The sequence below is a fragment of the Anomalospiza imberbis genome, chromosome 28, assembly GCF_031753505.1.
Source record: "Anomalospiza imberbis isolate Cuckoo-Finch-1a 21T00152 chromosome 28, ASM3175350v1, whole genome shotgun sequence".
Classification (NCBI taxonomy): Eukaryota; Metazoa; Chordata; class Aves; order Passeriformes; family Viduidae; genus Anomalospiza; species Anomalospiza imberbis.
In genome coordinates this window covers 4,465,997-4,486,703 of record NC_089708.1, presented here as the reverse complement: position 1 = coordinate 4,486,703, position 20,707 = coordinate 4,465,997, and the positions used below count along the sequence as shown (strand labels likewise).

General features: G+C 62.1%; 2 protein-coding genes across 2 annotated transcripts; both read left to right on the top strand.

The window, feature by feature from the left end:
* The first annotated feature begins 2,511 nt into the window (after positions 1-2,511).
* On the top strand, positions 2,512-5,646 carry ACTG2 (actin gamma 2, smooth muscle). The gene is made up of 8 exons (XM_068174375.1): positions 2,512-2,710; positions 2,796-2,924; positions 3,010-3,120; positions 3,643-3,727; positions 3,797-3,958; positions 4,053-4,244; positions 5,108-5,289; positions 5,389-5,646. Exons 1-8 carry the CDS (start codon positions 2,585-2,587, stop codon positions 5,530-5,532), a joined length of 1,131 nt encoding a protein of 376 aa, XP_068030476.1. The 5' UTR covers positions 2,512-2,584; the 3' UTR covers positions 5,533-5,646.
* Positions 5,647-7,045: 1,399 nt separating this feature from the next.
* DGUOK (deoxyguanosine kinase) lies at positions 7,046-14,151 on the top strand. The gene is made up of 7 exons (XM_068174376.1): positions 7,046-7,177; positions 9,072-9,184; positions 9,290-9,477; positions 11,012-11,159; positions 13,108-13,223; positions 13,309-13,408; positions 13,997-14,151. The coding sequence occupies exons 1-7, from the start codon at positions 7,129-7,131 to the stop codon at positions 14,090-14,092; spliced, it is 810 nt and encodes a 269-aa protein (XP_068030477.1). The 5' UTR covers positions 7,046-7,128; the 3' UTR covers positions 14,093-14,151.
* Positions 14,152-20,707: the final 6,556 nt, after the last annotated feature.

The window sequence follows — 20,707 nt, the reverse complement described above, 5'->3', positions numbered from 1 at the left end:
GAGGTGGCAGCAGGACCCTGGGGCTGGGGGCGTGGGGGGACACCAGGGGACACATCCAGCCCCTGTGAGGTGTTTCACAGGGAAAGGGAACCTGGCAGAGCCAGCCCTGGGGGACCTGGGGCTGTGCTGGGGACACACCGTGTCCCTGTCCTGCTCTGGGGGGTGACAGTCCAGAGGGGACAGAGCCATCCCTGGGGGACACAGGGGCTGTGCTGGGGACACTGTCCTGCCCCATGGGGTGACAGATGGGACAGAGCCAGCCCTGGGGGACACAGGGGCTGTGGATGGACTGGCAGTGCTGGGGACACTGTCCTGCCCCATGGGGTGACAGCCCAGAGGGGACAGCCCCAGGGACATCCCTGGGGAACCTGGGGCTGTGCTGGGGACACACCGTGTCCCTGTCCTGCCCCATGGGGTGACAGAGGGGACAGAGCCATCCCTGGGGGACCTGGGGCTGTGCTGGGGACACTGTCCTGCCCCATGGGGTGACAGCCCAGAGGGGACAGAGCCATCCCTGGGGGACCTGGGGCTGTGGATGGACTGGCAGTGCTGGGGACACTGTCCTGCCCCATGGGGTGACAGCCCAGAGGGGACAGAGCCATCCCTGGGGGACACAGGGGCTGTGGATGGACTGGCAGTGCTGGGGGGACACCGTGTCCCTGTCCTGCTCTGGGGGGTGACAGCCCAGGGCCCATTCCCTCCCTCTGGAACGATGGGGGACACGGGGACCTTTGTGTCCCTTGCCTGTGGTGGCACCCTGCAGCTCCTTGTCACTGCTCCAGTGCTGGGATGTCCCTGCCCCGGGCACAGCTCGGGATCAGCCTGGGCCCGCCGTGCCTCAGTTTCCCTCGAGCCCCACTAGCTCCGGGAGGTGACTCCGGGGCATCTCCGCTGCCTCCCCCGGGGGAGACTCCCTGGCGAGGGCCCGTTGTCCTTAAAAAGGCAGCCGGGAGTTGGGCAGCCTCTGGTTGGCCTCTGCCAGGGCCAGGGGCCACTGCCAAGGCTCGGCCGCGGGGCTGGGGGCGGCCCCGGCCCCCCCGGGCTCGGGGACAGCACCCACCGTGTCCCCTGGGGGCTCTGAGCTCATCCCCCCGTCCAAAATCCCGCCGGGAGGAACCAGAGCCAGGCTCACCCTGAGCGCGGGGCCGGGATTTGGACCCACAACCCCAGGCCTGGCTCAGGCCGAGGATTTGGGGCACGAGGAGAGCAAAAGCCCAAAAATTGGGGGCGGAGAGAGGAAAAACCACAGCGAGAGGCATCCCAGAAGTGCCGGGTGCCAGGGCGGCGGGGGGAAGCGGGGCCGGGAGGAGCCGCTGCGCCAGCCCCGGCGGCTCAGCCCCGTCCCGGCCCCGGGGTGTCCCCGCGGCGGAGCCCCAAAGCCACCTCCACCCGGCTGGGGTCTCTCCAGGAGCTCCCCAGCAACCGGAGGCGCTGCCACCTCCTCGTTCCCAGCCCGTCGCTTATAAGGATTTGTGTCTCACTTGTTTATGGGAGCGGAGCATAAAAGGAGCGGCGTCCCAGCGGGGCTGTTGCCTCCCAAGCATCCCTACCATACATTTTCCTACAATAATTAACCGTGCCGGGTCCTACCACCAGCCCAAGGTCAATTTAATGAAATAAAACACCTTATATGGCCATATGGCCAACACACCATCACTGAGCCTATTTAGGGTCTTTGTTTAGAGCGGATCCGCCTCTGAGGTTCCTCGGGCTCGCTGGTATTTATACCCAGGCGCATCGGGGCTCGGTCCCAGAGGAAAGGAGCTCTCGCCTCTGTGGTGAGTACCGCCCTGCCCAGCCCTGCTTCCCTTCCTCCTTGGAGGACGGCGGGCAGCGAAAACACCCCGGGGGGGGGGGGGTTTGGGGTGCCCCAGCATTTATGGGGTGGCCCCAGCTGGGTTTGCATGGCACGGAGGGGGTGCCAACCTCGGCACGACCCCACAGCTGGGGGCCTCGCTGGAGGTGACGAGAGCTGGGCTGAGGCCAAAGCAGGTTGTGCTCTTGCTGAAAATCCCTGCGATTTGGTTTTTTTGGGTTTTTTTTTTTCGCTTTTTGGGCTCCTGCAAGGTTTTGCCTGTTTCCCTCTGGATTGGGGAGCTCATCCTCTGGCACAGGGGGCACCCCCTGGGAAGGGCAGGATTTTTTCCCCCCGTTTTTGGGGAGCGGATGCGAGGTCAGAGCAGCAAAAGGCTGCTGAGACGGAAGCGGATGAGAGGGCATCACCTGGCACCCCCCTGCCCGCTTTTGGGGGGCACCAGCCGGGCACGGCAGCACCGGAGCTCCCCGGGGAGGCTTTGGCACCGATTTTGGCCAAGAAGAAGCTGCAGAAGGATGGAGGAGCAGCACCAGCGTGGAGCAGCACCCATGGGGAACAAGCATCACCCCCCTCCCAGCACCGCCACACCGGGGCCAGCCCACGGAGGATTTTAGGGGGCTGCCCATCCCCGAGGACTCCGACACCTCCAACCCCAAATCCGGCAGCGGCGCGGGACGAGCCCCGTCCCCGGCCGCTCTGTAACCCCCCCTTTCCCCCCGGCCAGCTTCTCCCCCAGGTCCCCCCAGCACCGAGCGCTGCCACCCCGCCATGTGCGACGAGGAAACCACGGCCCTGGTGTGCGACAACGGCTCCGGCCTCTGCAAGGCCGGCTTCGCCGGCGACGATGCCCCCCGCGCCGTCTTCCCCTCCATCGTGGGGCGGCCCCGGCACCAGGTGGGTACCCGGGGGGCCGGGGGCGGCCCCCAGCCCGATCCAGTCACCGGGACGTGGCTAACGAGGCCTCTCTCGCCGGCGCTAGGGCGTCATGGTGGGCATGGGGCAGAAGGACAGCTACGTGGGCGACGAGGCGCAGAGCAAGAGGGGCATCCTCACGCTCAAGTACCCCATCGAGCACGGCATCATCACCAACTGGGATGACATGGAGAAGGTGAGGCCCTGGCGGGGCGGCGAGCGGGGTCGGCCCTGCCTTGCCTTTGGGGTGGTGACACGCCAGCTCTCTCTGCCCGCCTTAGATCTGGCACCACTCCTTCTACAACGAGCTGCGTGTGGCCCCCGAGGAGCACCCGACCCTGCTCACCGAGGCACCCCTCAACCCCAAGGCCAACCGGGAGAAGATGACCCAGGTAGGGCCCTGGAGATGACCCCTGGAGGGGGCTGGACCCTCCAAAACCGCAGGAAGGGCTGGGGGATCTGGGGGTTTTGTGGGGTGCGGGATAAGGGCAGAGATCCCAGTGGGAAGTTCCCGTGCTTGATGGCCCCGAGGGTCTCTCGGCAGCGCGTGGACCTGCAGGAATTGCCCCAGCACGTGTTCCCCACGTGGCTCTGTGCACTCTGGTGACCCACGTTTCCACGCCATCCCTTGACCCACGGGCTCCCCACACCACTCTCCACCCCACGTGGCTCTGTGCACTGCCACGACCCACGTTTCCACCTCTTGGCCCACCTTTTCCCACCCCCCACGTGCTTCCCTCCCTGTCCCCTGCGCCCCGCGCCGCCACCATCCCCCCGTTCCTCCGTGCACCACAGCCACCTGCGTGTTCTGCCACGCCATGCCCTGACCCCAGGAAGGCACAGGCGTGGGGTGGGGCGTGCTGGTGACCCCCCTGCCCACCCCTCACCCCCTGCCCCGTCCTCTCCCCTCCCAGATCATGTTTGAAACCTTCAACGTCCCCGCCATGTACGTCGCCATCCAAGCCGTGCTCTCCCTCTACGCCTCCGGCCGCACCACCGGTGAGTAGGGGACCGCGGGTGACAGGGACCGGCGTGGAGCGTCCCCCCTCACCTTGCCCCCCGTGCCAGGCATCGTCCTGGACTCCGGGGACGGCGTCACCCACAACGTGCCCATCTACGAGGGCTACGCCCTGCCCCACGCCATCATGCGCCTGGACCTGGCGGGCCGCGACCTCACCGACTACCTCATGAAGATCCTCACCGAGAGGGGCTACTCCTTCGTCACCACCGGTACGGGCCCGGCGGGGCGGGGCTGGGCACGGGGACACCGCGGTGCCACCGCCGGGACACCGGCTTGAGCCTCTCCCGCCCCGGTGTCCCGCAGCCGAGCGGGAAATCGTGCGCGACATCAAGGAGAAGCTGTGCTACGTGGCGCTGGACTTCGAGAACGAGATGGCCACGGCCGCCTCCTCCTCCTCGCTGGAGAAGAGCTACGAGCTGCCCGACGGGCAGGTCATCACCATCGGCAACGAGCGCTTCCGCTGCCCCGAGACCCTGTTCCAGCCCTCCTTCATCGGTGAGCCCGCCCCCGGAGCCCCCAGACCCTGTTCCAGTGCCCCCAGACCCTGCTCCAGTGCCCCCAGACCCTGTTCCAGCCCTCCTTCATCGGTGAGCCCACCCCCGGAGCCCCCAGACCCTGTTCCAGTGCCCCCAGACCCTGTTCCAGCCCTCCTTCATCAGTGAGCCTGCCCCCGAAGCCCCCAGACCCTGCTCCAGTGCCCCCAGACCCTGTTCCAGCCCTCCTTCATTGGTGAGCCTGCCCCCGGAGTCCCCAGACCCTGCTCCAGTGCCCCCAGACCCTGTTCCAGCCCTCCTTCATTGGTGAGCCTGCCCCCGGAGCCCCCAGACCCTGTTCCAGTGCCCCCAGACCCTGTTCCAGCCCTCCTTCATCGGTGAGCCTGCCCCCGGAGCCCCCAGACCCTGCTCCAGTGCCCCCAGACCCTGTTCCAGCCCTCCTTCATTGGTGAGCCTGCCCCCGGAGTCCCCAGACCCTGTTCCAGTGCCCCCAGACCCTGTTCCAGTGCCCCCGGAGCCCCCAGACCCTGCTCCAGTGCCCCCAGACCCTGTTCCAGTGCCCCCGGTGCCCCCAGACCCTAAGCCCGCTCCCAGTGCCCCCAGACCCTATTCCAGCCCTCCTTCATGGCTCAGCCCACCCTCAGTTCCCCCTGGGAGTAGTTGCCCCCCTCCTCACCAGCAGACAAGAAGACAATGCCCCTTTGGCCACCTCCCAGCTCCCGTGGCTGCCCCACGGGGCTGCTCTGGGCTCCCCCCGAGCCCTTGGCACTGCCAGCGCCGGGCCAGACCCCCGGGGCTCATCTGGGGAGCCCTGGGGAGGCACAGGCCGGGCACGGGGAGGTGACGGGCCCCGTGCCACGGCAGGCATGGAGTCGGCCGGCATCCACGAGACAACCTACAACTCCATCATGAAGTGCGACATCGACATCCGCAAGGACCTGTACGCCAACAACGTCCTGTCCGGGGGCACCACCATGTACCCGGGCATCGCCGACCGCATGCAGAAGGAGATCACCGCGCTGGCCCCCAGCACCATGAAGATCAAAGTAGGCCTTGGCTGAGCAAACCGTGCCCGCCAGCACCCCAAAGCCCCTCCCGCTGTGGGGTTTCTTGTGGGGGGACCCTACAGGCCGCTGTCTCCGCAGATCATCGCCCCGCCGGAGCGCAAGTACTCGGTGTGGATCGGCGGCTCCATCCTGGCCTCCCTCTCCACCTTCCAGCAGATGTGGATCAGCAAACCCGAGTACGACGAGGCCGGACCCTCCATCGTCCACCGAAAATGCTTCTAAGCCCCCTCCCCGCCCCGCGTGGGCCCCCCGTGCCCAGGCTGGGGTGCCCCGCTCCCCCCCGGACCCCGCCGCTCCTCCCCACCGCCCACTGCGCATTAAAAAGCCTTTTCTCCAGCTCGGTGGCTTCCCTGGGAGGGCTGGGGCTGGGGGGCACTGGGGGGGCTCGGGGGGATGGGGAGACGAGCACTGACCTCACCTTGGTGCCCGTGTCCTGCTGATGGCCTTGATGTGCCCAACCCCATGGCAATGCCCTCAACCCCACGTTGGTGACCCCAACCCTGAGATGGTGCCCTCAACCCCAGGTTGGTGACCCCAACCCTGAGATGGTGCCCTCAACCCCATGCTGGTGACCCCAACCCTGAGATGGTGCCCTCAACCCCATGTTGGTGACCCCAACCCTGAGATGGTGCCCTCAACCCCATGTTGGTGACCCCAACCCTGAGATGGTGCCCTCAACCCCATGTTGGTGGCCCCAACCCTGAGATGGTGCCCTCAACCCTATATTGGTGACCCCTGATGGTGCCCTCGACCCCATCTTGGTGACCCCAAACCCTAAGATGGTGCCCTCGACCCCATCTTGGTGACCCCAATGTGGTGTTGGTGCCCCTGACCCTTTGCTGATGCCCCCAGCCATCGATACCCTCAGCTTCTCCATGGTGTCCCCAACCCCACATTGATGCCACCCTCAGGGGGTGCCCCCAACCCCATTTCAAAGCTGGTGACCCCAATCCCACATCGGGGACCTCAACCACATGTCTGTGCCCTTGACCCCACACCCGTGACCCCAATTTTGTATTGGTGACCCCAATGTTGGTTGGGTGACCCCAGTGTGATTTTGGTGACCCCAACCCACTGTTGAAGTCCTTGGCCCCATGCTGGGGACCCCAACCCCCTGCTGGTGACCCCAGTTTTGTATTGGTGACCCCAATGTGGTTTTGGTCACCCCAGTGTGGTTTTGGTGACCCCAACCCACTGCTGATGTCCTTGGCCCCATGCTGGTGACCCCAACCCCCTGCTGGAGACCCCAGTTTTGTATTGGTGACCCCAATGTGGTTTTGGTCACCCCAGTGTGGTTTTGGTGACCCCAACCCACTGCTGATGTCCTTGGCCCCATGCTGGGGACCCCAACCCCCTGCTGGTGACCCCAGTTTTGTATTGGTGACCCCAATGTGGTTTTGGTCACCCCAGTGTGGTTTTGGTGACCCCAACCCACTGCTGATGTCCTTGGCCCCATGCTGGGGACCCCAACCCCCTGCTGGTGACCCCAGTTTTGTATTGCTGACCCCAATGTGGTTTTGGTCACCCCAGTGTGGTTTTGGTGACCCCCTACCCCATTTTGGTCCCCTTTACCCTTTGTTGGTGCCCCCGACCCCCCTTTTTGTGCCCCACCCCCTTTCCCGTGCCCCCCGCATCGCCCGGACGCTCCGCGGACAGCGCCTCGTTTGCATAAATTACCATATCGCCCCCGGTTCCCCTCCCCCGCTGTTTCCGCCTCCCCCCCGCCCACTTCCCGCGCGGTGACGTCACGGGGCGGTGGCGCGCTGCTGATTACCATCTCATTAGCATGTGACGCGGGCAGGCGGAAGCGGTGGCGGCATGGGGCGGAGCGGGGCTCCCCTGCGCCTGGCCCTGGAGGGGAACATCGGTACCGGGGGGAGCCGGGCGGGAGGATTTGGGGTGCGCTGGGAGCGGGACGGCGCGGGCTGGGGCGTAAAGTCCGCACTTAATGGCTGTAATTGTCTTAATTAGCGCCGCTGGGGGTGGGGGGCACCCCGAAACCCCGCGCTGCTGGGAGTCGGGAAGGGGGACACAAAGGCAGCCCGGGTCAGGGACAGCCAGGCTCGCCCCAGATTCTCGGGGGTCGGGCTGGAGTCAGCCAGGCTCACCCCGCGCTCCCAGGAGCCGGCAAGGGGCACCCCCAGATTTGCCCGGTAGCCACAGTGGGGAAACGCCGGGTTCACCCCAATATTTGCGAGATTTGGGGTGGGGGGACCCCCAGACTCAGCCCGGGTCCTGAGGGGGACACGCAGGCTCACCTCAGGTTCCCAGGAGCGGGAATTGGGGGACCCAGGCTCACCCCAGGAGTGGGAATTGGGGAGACCCCGGCACACCCCAGGAGCGGGAACTGGGGACCCAGGAGCGGGAATGGGGGGACACTCAGGCTCACCCCAGGAGTGAGAACTGGGGGACCCAAGCTCTTCACAGGAGTGGGAATTGGGGAGACCCCGGCACACCCCAGGAGTGGGAACTGGGGACCCAGGAGCTGGAATGGGGGGACACTCAGGCTCACCCCAGGAGCGGGAATGGGGGGACACTCAGGCTCACCCCAGGAGTGAGAACTGGGGGGACCCAAGCTCTTCACAGGAGTGGGAATTGGGGAGACCCCGGCTCGACCCAGGAGCGGGAATGGGGGGACACTCAGGCTCACCCCAGGAGCGGGAACTGGGGGACCCAGGCTCACCCCACATTCCTGGGAGCGGGGATGGACACCCAGGCTCACCCCGGGGTTTGGGGCAGGGGGACACCCAGGCTCACCCCGTGTTTCTGGGATTTGCTGGGGCGACACCCCACATTCCCCGAGTCCTGAGCTGGGGATCACCGAGGCTCACCCCACATCCCCAGGAGCAGACATGGGGGGCACCCAGGCTCACCCCATGTCCCTTGGAGCCAGGATTGGGGACACCAGGCTCACCCCACATCCCCAGGGACAGGATTGGGGGTACCCAGGCTCACCCCACATTCCTTAGGGCCAGGTTTGGGGGTACCCAGGCTCACCCCACATCCCCAGGGACAGGACTGGGGGTACCCAGGCTCACCCCACATCCCCAGGGACAGGATTGGGGGTACCCAGGCTCACCCCACATCCCCAGGGACAGGATTGGGGGTACCCAGGCTCACCCCACATCCCCAGGGACAGGATTGGGGGTACCCAGGCTCACCCCACATCCCCAGGGACAGGATTGGGGGTACCCAGGCTCACCCCACATCCCTTAGGGCCAGGATTGGGGGTACCCAGGCTCACCCCACATCCCCAGGGACAGGATTGGGGGCACCCAGACTCACCCCACATCCCCAGGGACAGGATTGGGGGTACCCAGGCTCACCCCACATCCCCAGGGACAGGATTGGGGGCACCCAGGCTCACCCCACATCCCTTAGAGCCAGGATTGGGGACACCAGGCTCACCCCACATCCCTTAGGGCCAGGTTTGGGGGTACCCAGGCTCACCCCACATCCCCAGGGACAGGATTGGGGGCACCCAGACTCACCCCACATCCCCAGGGACAGGATTGGGGGTACCCAGGCTCACCCCACATCCCTTAGGGCCAGGTTTGGGGGCACCCAGGCTCACCCCACATCCCTTAGGGCCAGGTTTGGGGGTACCCAGGCTCACCCCACATCCCTTAGGGCCAGGATTGGGGGTACCCAGGCTCACCCCACATCCCCAGGGACAGGATTGGGGGCACCCAGGCTCACCCCACATCCCCAGGTTCACCCCACATTCCCGGGCTGACCCTGCTCCCCCTCCTCTCCCGCAGCCGTGGGGAAATCGACCTTCCTGAAGCTGCTGGGTGCCACCTTCCCGCGGTGGCACCTGGTGACAGAGCCCGTGGCGCAGTGGCGCAAGGTGCCGGCCGCTGGCGCTGCCCAGGTGAGGATTCCGGCCACACCCCGGCCCTGTCGGTGCCACCCCTCACCCCGAATGTCCCCGCAGGTGTCTGTGGGCTCTGCCACCTCACCCCAAATGTCCCCGCAGGTGCCCGGGGGCTGTGCCAACCTGCTGCAGCTGATGTACCAGGAGCCTGCCCGCTGGTCCTTCACCTTCCAGACCTTCTCCTGCCTCAGTCGCCTCAAGGCCGCGCTGGAGCCGCCGGGCGGGGCCGAGGTCACCCCCGGGACCCCCCAGCCCGTGAGGGTCTTCGAGCGCTCGGTGTTCAGTGACAGGTACCCAAAGAGGGGTGCCACGGGGTGCCAGGGGTGCCATGGGGTGCCAGGGGATGTCATGGGGTGCCAGGGGATGTCATGGGGCGCTATGGGGTGCCATGGGTGCTATGGATGCCATGGGGTGCCAGGGGTGCCAGGGGATGTCGTGGGGTGCTATGGGGTGCTATGGATGCCATGGGGTGCCATGGGGTGCCATGGGGTGCCAGGGGATATCGTGGGGTGCTATGGGGTGCCATGGGGTGCCGGGGGTGCAATGGGGTGCCAGGGGATGTCGTGGGGTGCTATGGGGTGCCATGGGTGCTATGGGATGCCATGGGGTGCCAGGGGATGTTGTAGGGTGCTATGGGGTGCCATGAGGTGCCATGGGGTGCCGGGGGTGCCATGGGGTGCCAGGGGATATCGTGGGGTGCTATGGGGTGCCATGGGTGCTATGGGATGCCATGGGGTGCCAGGGGATATCGTGGGGTGCTATGGGGTGCCATGGGTGCTATGGGATGCCATGGGGTGCCAGGGGATATCGTGGGGTGCTATGGGGTGCCATGGGTGCTATGGATGCCATGGGGTGCCAGGGGATATCGTGGGGTGCTATGGGGTGCCATGGGTGCTATGGATGCCATGGAGTGCCGGGGATGCCGTGGGGTGCCAGGGGATGTTGTGTGGTGCTATGGGGTGCCATGGGTGCTATGGGATGCCATGGGGTGCCAGGGGATGTTGTAGGGTGCTATGGGGTGCCATGAGGTGCCATGGGGTGCCGGGGGTGCCATGGGGTGCCAGGGGATGTCATGGGGTGCCATGGGTGCTATGGATGCCATGGGGTGCTGGGGGTGCCATGGGGTGCCAGGGGATGTCGTGGGGTGCTATGGGGTGCCATGGGTGCCATGAGGTGCCATGGGGTGCCAGGGTGAGCAGAGTCTGTGCCCGGAGGGATGTTTAATGGCAGGAATGGCATTTTGGGGTCATTTGGGGGTGCCATGTGAAGCCCTGTGGGGTGATGCCAGGCTCGGTGGGCATTAATTTATATATACATTTTTAATATACACTTTATATATTTTTTTAAAAATATGTATGTATATTTATATATTTATTTCTTTATTTATATACATTTATAATGTATATATAATATATTATATATATATATATATATATAAAATGTAATATGTATACTTTATATATATCTTATATAAAACATATTTTATACACACCCAGGAGAAGCACCTGCAGCTCCTCAGTTTTTAATGTATTTTATATATATATTTATATATATTTTTAAATATTTTTATATATTTGATATGTATTTTAAATATTTTTAATAATTATTTTTAATATATATTTTGTATATTATAGAATAGATATACTTTGTATGTATTTTATGTAAAACATCTTTCATACCCACCCAAGAGAAGCACCTGCCGCTCCTCGTGGGTGCCAAAAAACCCCAAAAAAACCCCAAAAAAACCCAAAAAAACCCCCAAAAAACCCAAAACCCGCGGGGGGCTGGGGCGATGCCCGCTGCCCTCCCGCGCTCCCTGCCCAGGTACGTCTTTGCCAAGCACCTGTTCGAGGCCGGGCACCTGCAGCCCCTGGAGTGGGCGGTGTACCAGGAGTGGCACGACTTCCTGCTGGCACACCTGGGGCCCCGCGCCGCCCCCCACGCCTTCCTCTACCTGCGCGCCACGCCCCAGGTGGGCACCGGGCGCACCAGGTGGGCACCGGGCACACCTGGAGCCCCCGACGTGCCCAAACTGGTTTAGGTGGGTTTAGGCTGGGTTATGGGTCGGTTTTAGGTGAGTTTTAGGGTGGGTTTAGTGTGGGTTTTAGGGTGGGTTTTAGGGCGGGTTTTGTGGTGGGTTTAGGGTGGGTTTTAGCCGGGTTTTGGGATGGGTTTAAGGTGGGTATACGGTGGGATTTAGGGTATGTTTGGGGTGGTTTTAGGATGGGTTTTAGGTGAGGTTTTGGGTGGGTTTTAGGTGGGGTTTAGGATGGGTTTCCTGCTGGCGCCCAGGGTCCCCACGCCGCCCCCCACGCCTTCCTCTACCTGCGCGCCACGCCCCAGGTGGGCACCGGGCGCACCAGGTGGGCACCGGGCACACCTGGAGCCCCCGACGTGCCCAAATTGGTTTAGGTGGGTTTAGGCTGGGTTATGGGTCGGTTTTAGGTGAGTTTTAGGGTGGGTTTAGTGTGGGTTTTAGGGTGGGTTTTAGGGCGGGTTTTGTGGTGGGTTTAGGGTGGGTTTTAGCCGGGTTTTGGGATGGGTTTAAGGTGGGTATACGGTGGGATTTAGGGTATGTTTGGGGTGGTTTTAGGATGGGTTTTAGGTGAGGTTTTGGGTGGGTTTTAGGTGGGGTTTAGGATGGGTTTCCTGCTGGCGCCCAGGGTCCCCACGCCGCCCCCCACGCCTTCCTCTACCTGCGCGCCACGCCCCAGGTGGGCACCGGGCGCACCAGGTGGGCACCGGGCACACCTGGAGCCCCCGACGTGCCCAAACTGGTTTAGGTGGGTTTAGGCTGGGTTATGGGTAGGTTTTAGGTGAGTTTTAGGGTGGGTTTAGTGTGGGTTTTAGGGTGGGTTTACAGCGGGTTTTGTGGTGGGTTTAGGGTGGGTTTTAGCCGGGTTTTGGGATGGGTTTAAGGTGGGTATGCGGTGGGATTTAGGGTATGTTTGGGGTGGTTTTAGGATGGGTTTTAGGTGAGGTTTTGGGTGGGGTTTAGGGTGGGTTTCCTGCTGGCACACCTGGGGCCCCGCGCCGCCCCCCACGCCTTCCTCTACCTGCGCGCCACGCCCCAGGTGGGCACCGGGCACACCTGGAGCCCCCGACGTGCCCAAACTGGTTTAGGTGGGTTTAGGCTGGGTTATGGGTAGGTTTTAGGTGAGTTTTAGGGTGGGTTTAGTGTGGGTTTTGTGGTGGGTTTAGGGTGGGTTTTAGCCGGGTTTTGGGATGGGTTTAAGGTGGGTATACGGTGGGATTTAGGGTATGTTTAGGGTGGTTTTAGGATGGGTTTTAGGTGAGGTTTTGGGTGGGGTTTAGGTGGGGTTTAGGGTGGGTTTCCTGCTGGCGCCCAGGGTCCCCACGCCGCCCCCCACGCCTTCCTCTACCTGCGCGCCACGCCCCAGGTGGGCACCGGGCGCACCAGGTGGGCACCGGGCACACCTGGAGCCCCCGACGTGCCAAACCGCGGGGTTTCACCTCCAATCGGCGCCCTGGGGTGTGCTGTGTTCCCGTGGGAATGGGGTTGGTTTGGGGTGGGTTTAGGCTGGGTTATAGGTGGGTTTAGGGTGGGTTTTAGGCAGGTTTTTAGGCTGGGTTATAGGTCAGTTTTAGGGTGGGTTTAGTGTGGGTATTGGGCGGGTTTTAGGTTGTAATATGTTATAATATATAAATATATATAATAATATTCCAGATATAAGTTTTAAAATTTTAAAAAAGATATATATAATATATATGTATCAAATATGTATTTCACACATATAAATGTATATTTTATATGTATTATAGATATAAATATCTTATAATCTTTACATATATAAAATTTTTTTATTTATATGTTTATATTTATATTTAAATATACACATCTTTTATCCCCATTTACCCTTTCATAAAGGGTTTTCCAGAGGGTGGAATTTATTTTTCAGACGTGCCTGGAGCGGCTGCGGCGGCGGGCGAGGAGCGAGGAGAGCGGGATCCAGCTGGGCTACCTGAGGCAGCTTCATGGCCAGCACGAGCTCTGGCTGGTGGCCAGGGCCACCGAGTGAGTCCTGATGTGTGCCCAGCTTTGGGGTCACCCCAGGTTTTGGGGTTTTTTGGGGTCTCAGACCTCGCTGTCCCTCGCACAGGATCGGCTTCGCGGCGGCGCGGCACGCGCCCGTCCTGCTGCTGGACGCGGAGCAGGACTTCGAGCACGACGCGGCCAGGCAGGGCCAGCTCATGGCACAGGTGGGTGCCACGGGTGGGTGGCACGGCCCCGGTGGCTTCCCGGTGCCGCCAGAGCCAGGGCGGGGGAGCTCCCAGGGGGTTTAAACCTCACCTGTGCCAGGGCCGTGCTGGTGCCCTCCCAGTCCATTCCTACACCTTCCCAGTGGCATGCCAGTGCCACCCTGGTGCCACCCCTGCCCCATCCCAGTGCCATCCCAGCCCCACCCCAGTGCCATCCCGGTGCCACCTGTGCCCCATCCCTGCCCCATCCCAGTGCCATCCCAGTCCATCCCTACACTATCCTGGTGCCATCCCAGTGCCATCCCGGTGCCACCTGTGCCCCATCCCTGCCCCATCCCAGTGCCATCCCAGTCCATCCCTACACTATCCTGGTGCCATCCCAGTGCCATCACGGTGCCACCCCTGCCCCATCCCTGCCCCATCCCAGTGCCATCCCAGTCCATCCCTACACCATCCTGGTGCCATCCCAGTGCCATCACGGTGCCACCCCTGCCCCATCCCAGTGCCATCCCAGCCCCACGCCAGTGCCATCACGGTGCCACCTGTGCCCCACGCCGGTGCCACCCCTCAGCCAGGCTGTCCTTGCAGGTGGAGGCCTTTGTGACGTCCCTGAGTGCCCACCCTCACCCTCTGCCTCCCCATCCCGACCCCCCTGGCACCGGGCAAGGGGCGGCGTCCGCATGAAGACCCCGAGGACAAGGGGACACGGTCCTGAGGACAAGGGGACACATTCCCAAGGACAAGGGGACACCATCCTAAGGAGAAGGGACACGATCCCAAGGACAGGGGAGACGATCCCAAGGACAGGGGAGACGATCCCGAGGAGAGGGGACACGATCCCGAGGACAGGGGACACGATCCCGAGGACAGGGGATACATCCTGGTCCCCGCTGTCCCCCACCCCTGTCCTGGCCAGGGCTCAGAGCCGTGTGGGGTCTTGGGGTCAGGGGGGGCTCCCCTGCCCCGGTTCTTGCTGTGCCCCCTGCCCGTGTTTAGGGTGGATTTTGTGCGGCGTTCCCGTGGAAAATCCCGCTGGAAATTCCCCCCAAGCCCCGTCATTGTTATTTTATATTTCAATGTTTTCCCTTAAATTAAGATGGAATCACCGAGGAGCTGCTCTGTGTCGTGGGGTGACCCTAAGGGGACACGAGGGGATATTGTTCCCCCAGTTTTGGGGTCTTGTGATGGGGGGATGGCAGTGCCCCGTGGGTTTGGGGGAAAACCAAGGAGATTTGGGGGAAAACCAAGGGAATTTGGCACCTAAAAGGGGGTGGGGGACGGTGCTCGGCCTGGTGTGAGACCCTACAAAACACAGGGGAGTGGGATTGGGGTGGGGATTTGGGATTTGGGGGGCTGTGGGGTGGTATATGGGGGAATCTGGGGTAGGGGGCATTTGGGGGCTGTAGGGTGAGATGGGGCAGGGAGTGGGGGAATCTGGGGTAAAGGGGATTTGGGAGGATTTGGGGCGGGATATGGGGCAGGGAGTGGAGGAATCTGGGGTAGGGTATGGGGGATTTGGGGAACTGTAGGGTGGGATATGGGGGAACTGGGGTAGGGTAGGGGGCATTTGGGGGCTGTGGGGTGGGATATGGGGGAATCTGGGGTAGGGGGATTTTGGGGGGCTGTGGGGTGGGATATGGGGCAGGGAGTGGGGGAATCTGGGGTAGGGTAGGGGGGATTTGGGGAACTGTAGGGTGGGATATGGGGGAACTGGGGTAGGGTAGGGGGCATTTGGGGACTGTGGGGTGGGATATGGGGGAATCTGGGGTAGGGGGATTTTGGGGGGCTGTGGGTTGGGATATGGCGCAGGGAGTGGGGGAATCTGGGGTAGGGTAGGGGGGGATTTTTGGGACTGTGGAACAGGACATGGGCGGGGTGGGGCGCCGGGCTGCCACCCCTTGGGATTTCCCCCGGCGACCCTACAACAACACAGAGCGAGACCCGCGCAGACCCCGCCACCGACCCTACAAAAACAGCACCACCAGCACCAGAGGACTCGCAGCTGACAGCCCCACGAGCCCAGCGGGGTCGCGCAGCCCCCACCCCACAGCAATCCTACAAGAACAGCCCGGCGCACCCCCGCGCTCGGCCACCCTACAACAACAAAACCCCATAAAATCCCACCCCCCTTTCTCCCCGCTTCCCCCAAACCCCCTCCCCTCCCCGCTACCCCCAAATGCCCCGGGGTTCCCCCTATCCCCGTTTTACCCCCAAACCCCCGGGGTTCCCCCGCTCCCCGTTACCCCCCAGAGTTCCCCTCATTCCTGTTCCCCCCAAATCCCCCGGGGTTCGCCCCCTCCCCGCTTCCCCCAAACCCCTCGGAGTTCGCCCTCTCCCCGTTACCCCCGGGGTTCCCCCCATCCCCGTTCCCCCCAAACCCCCCGGGGTTCGCCCCCTCGCCGTTACCCCCGAGCCCCCGGAGCCCCCCGGGCTCCCGGCGGGTCCCCCCGAGCGGGCGCTGCAGAACAAAGGAAGCAGCAGAGCGGCGGCGGCGGCGGCGGCAGCAACGTGCGGCGGCTCCGCGGGTCCCCTCGGGGTGCCGGCGACATCCCGAGCCCCTCGGGGTCCCCGCCACCCCCCGCCGCCGGCAGCGCGCTCAGCCCCGCCGACCCCCGTTGGCGAAGAGAGGGGCGAACCCCTTTTTTTTTTTTCTTTTTTTTTTTTTTTTCTTTCTTTTTTTTTTTTTTGCCGGTAAATGCGGGGTTTTTTTTCTGTCGAAATTCGGGGATTTGGGGGAGGCGGAAAGTTGCCGGTGCGCGGCTGAAGTTGGGAAGTTTTGCGGAGCCGGAGGTGGAGGGGAAGGAGGAAAAAGTCGGGGGGGAAAGGAGAGAAAAGGAAAATGGGGTTGGAAAAACAGGGGGTGGGATTAAAAGCGGCGAGGCAGCACCCCGGTTTTGGGGGGATGGGGGTTATGGGGCGGGAGGGGTGGGGAGACAGCGGGGCCGCCCCCCCCCCACCCCCCCGGGGCTGGAAGTTAAAACTCGGGGTGACTCGCGGCTCTGTCCCCGCAGAACTCGGCGGTGTCCCCGCGCCGGGGGACACGGTGACCCCGCCATGTCCCTGTCGCCGGGCAGGGGGCTCCGCCAGCCCGGGCCGGCCGCCCCCCCGGCGGGGGGAAGCCCCGAAATCTGACGGAGATGGAGATGGAGAGGCTCCGCAGGGAGGTGAGCGATCCCCAGCTCCCCCAAACCCCGTTCCCCCCCGCTCTCGCCCCCGCACCTTTTTGGGGTGATCTGTGACCCCTTTGTCGCGTCACCGTCACTCGGAGGGGGCTGCTGGGGGTGGGCAGGGAAAGCCCCTCCTTGCTCGGCGGTTGGGTTTGGTTTTTTTAAGGGTATTTCTGTGGGAAATGGGACTTTCTGCTGCCTTAAAGGCCGCTTTGATGCCTTAAACACCCCCCCAAAAAAAAAAAAAACCAAACAACATTTCAGCTCCTCCCTGGGGCATCCCCAGAGCAGCGCCACGGGACGGGCGGAACAAATCGCACCTTTACCCCGAATTCCTTGGAATTTCTCCCAAAACGCCGCGCGGAACCCACCCGGGTGCCCCCCAAAAGGAAAGGGGGTGCCAGGGGAGGGGAAGGCAGAGCCGTGCCCGGGGGGAGCATCTCGGAGCTAACAAGTTGCGGCGTTTTCTTCACCCAAAAAATTCCAGCGCCTTCCCTCGGCGCTTCTGGTCTGACCGGCCGGGGTGGTTGTAACCGGGATTTCACATTTTGTACCCACGCAAAAAAGGGGGGGCTGCTCCAGCTTTGGGGGGGGGGGGTCTCCAGCGTGGGAGGGAGGAACGTTGATTTTTTTTCCCTGCTTTTCCCCCTAAAAAAAAAAAAAACAAACCCAAAATTTGGTGCTGCTTTCCTTTTTTTTTTTTTTTTTTTTTTTTTTTGAGCGCCTCCGAGGTGGACCCGGGGGGTTTTTTTTTCCCGTGGGAGGGTGGCACGGGGTGGCGAGGAGCTTGGCACAGGTGGCCCGGCGAGGCAGGGGAAGGACTTTGCCCTTGGCAAAACACCGAAAAGCGGCGCTGGGGGTTTGTCCGCGGCGCTTTTCCAGGCAGGACACGGGGAAAAAGAGGATTTTTTGGGGATGTTACCGGGGGCAGCGCCGGGTTCCCCCGGTGCCCGTGGCCCGGGCCGGGTGTGCCGCGGTTCCCACGGCCCCGCGTCTCTCCCGGGGTGCTTTGGCAGCCCCTTCCCAGCACCAGTTCCACCAGTTCCAGTTCCACCAGTTCCTCCGGCTCGGCCAGGCCCGGCTGGAGCTCCTGCAGTCCCCCTGGGGCTGCTTTTTCCTGATTTTCTGCCTTTTTTCCCCCGGTTTTCCCCATCCGTGAGGGTTTGCCCCGGGAGGAAGAGGAGGAGGGAGATGGCAGAGGTCAAGGTTGAGATCTCAGACCCTCTCCTGCCTTCCCGGGCGGCTCCGGGTGTCCTTCCCACTCATTTGCATAATTAATCAATGTCTTGGGAAGCCGCTCATTAGCCCCAACCGAGGGAAGGGTGCCCCGACCCGTCCCCTTCAGCTTTGGGGAGCAAATCCGAAATAAACCCCACAGAAAACCCCACTCCCAGCAGGGACGGGGGCACCAGGACCCCAAATCCCCTTTGTGGGGTGGTGGGGATGGAACGAGGCACAGCTCGAGGTGTCCAGCGTTGGGAATTCCCGTTCATCCTCCAAACGAGATCCCAAACCGAATTTGGGGAACAAATCCTAAATAAACCTCACAGAAAACCCCACTCCCAGCAGGGACGGGGGCACCAGGACCCCAAATCCCCTTTGTGGGGTGGCGGGGATGGAACGAGGCACAGCTCGAGCTGTCCCTGGGGCATTCCCGGCATTGGGAATTCCTGTTCATCCTCCAAACAAGATCCCAAACCGAATTTGGGGAACAAATCCTAAATAAACCCACTCCCAGCAGGGACGGGGGCACCAGGACCCCAAATCCCCTTTGTGGGGTGGTGGGGATGGGACGAGGCACAGCTCGAGGTGTCCGGCGTTGGGAATTCCCGTTCATCCTCCAAACGAGATCCCAAACTGAATTTGGGGAACAAATCCTAAATAAACCTCACAGAAAACCCCACTCCCAGCAGGGATGGGGGCACCGGGACCCCAAATCCCCTTTGTGGGGTGGTGGGGATGGAACGAGGCACAGCTCGAGCTGTCCCTGGGCCATTCCCGTTTATTTTTTAAATAATTTTTTATCTTTTTTTTTTTTTTTTTTTTATGTATGTGTGTAATTTTTGTCATTTTTTATAATTTTTTTTATAATTTCAAATCATTTTTTGTCGAAACCTCCCCTGATGGGGCGAGCCCTGAAAAGTTGTGTGCCAGGAATGAGATTCAGACGAGGTTTTTGGGGCTTCTGGGACCTGGGGTCGTTGTTTATCTTTATTTTATCGTTCGTTCTGCCGCCGTCTTCGTCTCAGGCTTGGCGTGCGAAGAGAAGGCGCCGAAAGTCACCAGACACGCAGGCTCAAGGTGGTTTAAGTTAAATCTTAGGAGGTATTTTATTTCTACCTGCACTCGGGCTTATCCAAGCCTGGACTCGGGTTTATCCAAGCCTAGACTTGGGTGTATCCAGGTCTGGACTCAGATTTATCCAGCCCTGGACTCAGGTTTATTCAAGCCTGGACTCGGGTTTATCCAAGCTTGGACTCGGGTTTATCCAGCCGTGGATTCGGGTTTATCCAGTCCTGGACTCGGATTTATCCAAACATGGACTTGGGTTTATCCAAGCCTGGACTTGGGTTTATCCAGTTCTGGACTCAGATTTATCCAGCCCTGGACTCAGATTTATCCAGCCCTGGACTCAGGTTTATCCAGTCCTGGACTTGGGTTTATCCAAGCTTGGACTCGGGTTTATCCAGCCCTGGATTCGTATTTATCCAGCTCTGGACTCAGGTTTATCCAAACCTGGACTTGGGTTTATCCAAGCCTGGATTCTGGTTTATCCAAACCTGGACTTGGCTTTATCCAAACCTGGACTCAGATTTATCCAAGCCTAGGCTCGGGTTTATCCAGTCCTTGACTCGGATTTATCCAAGCCTAGACTCGGGTTTATCCAAGCTTGGACTCGGGTTTACCCAAGCCAAACGATCCATGTTCCCCAATTAACGTACCCAAAATAACGGACACCAATTAACGGCGTTGTGGGGGGTTTAATGGCAGGAGAATTTGGGGGGTGTGAAGAGCTTTTTGGGGCTCCCCCGGCTGCTTTTGGGGTTTTTTGGCTGCTCCCACGCCCTGCCTCAGTTTCCTGTGGGGACAATGACACAAAGAGCAGGGTTCGGGGTCCTGGGACCCCATTCTGGGCTTGTGGGGTCGCATGTCTGTGTCCCTGTCCGTGTCCCCACTGTGGGCCACCTGCACCCCCCTCGTGTCCCCTCGTGTCCCCCTCGTGTCCCCTCGTGTCCCCCTCGTGTCCCCACGTCCCCCGTGTCCCCCTCATGTCCTCACATTCCCCTTGTGTCCCTCTCGTGTCCCCATATCCCCCTTCATGTCGCCCTCATGTCCCCACGTCCCCCGTGTCCCCTCCGTGTCCTCCTCATGTCCCCCCTGTGTCCCCCCGTGTCCCCCTCATGTCCCACTCATGTCCCCACCTCCCCCTCATGTCCCCACATCCCCCTCATGTCCCCCTCATGTCCCCCCCGTGTCCCCCTCATGTCCCCACCTCCCTCTCGTGTCCCCACGTCCCCGTGTCCCCCTCATGTCCTCACATTCCCCTTGTGTCCCTCTCGTGTCCCCATATCCCCCTCGTGTCGCCCTCATGTCCCCATGTCCCCTGTGTCCCCTCCGTGTCCTCCTCATGTCCCCCCTGTGTCCCCCCGTGTCCCCCTCATGTCCCCACCTCCCCCTCGTGTCCCCTCCGTGTCCTCCTCATGTCCCCCCTGTGTCCTCCTCATGTCCCCCCGTGTCCCCCTCATGTCCCCATGTCCCCCGTGTCCCCTCCGTGTCCTCTTCTTGTCCCACTCCGTGTCCCACTCATGTCCCCCCCGTGTCCCTTTCACGTCCCCATGTCCCCCCGTGTCCCCTCCATGTCCCCCCATGTCCCCCCATGCCCTCCCCGTGTCCCCTTCATGTCCCCACATCCCCCGCATGTCCCCCTCATGTCACCCCCCCGTGTCCCCTCCGTGTCCCCTCATGTCACCCCCGTGTCCCCTCATGTCCATCCCGTGTCCCCCTCATGTCCCCCCCGTGTCCCCTCATGTCACCCCCCGTGTCCCCCCCGTGTCCCCTCATGTCCATCCCGTGTCCCCTCATGTCACCCCCCTGTGTCCCCTCATGTCACCCCCCGTGTCCCCCCCGTGTC

Coding starts and splice junctions, on each gene's coding strand:
- ACTG2 (XM_068174375.1), top strand. CDS start 2,585: ATGTGCGACGAGGAAACCACGGCCCTGGTGTGCGACAACGGCTCCGGC. Junction 2,925..3,009: donor ACTGGGATGACATGGAGAAG/GTGAGGCCCTGG, acceptor TGCCCGCCTTAG/ATCTGGCACCACTCCTTCTA. Junction 3,959..4,052: donor CTACTCCTTCGTCACCACCG/GTACGGGCCCGG, acceptor GGTGTCCCGCAG/CCGAGCGGGAAATCGTGCGC.
- DGUOK (XM_068174376.1), top strand. CDS start 7,129: ATGGGGCGGAGCGGGGCTCCCCTGCGCCTGGCCCTGGAGGGGAACATC. Junction 9,185..9,289: donor CGGCCGCTGGCGCTGCCCAG/GTGAGGATTCCG, acceptor ATGTCCCCGCAG/GTGCCCGGGGGCTGTGCCAA. Junction 13,224..13,308: donor CTGGTGGCCAGGGCCACCGA/GTGAGTCCTGAT, acceptor TCCCTCGCACAG/GATCGGCTTCGCGGCGGCGC.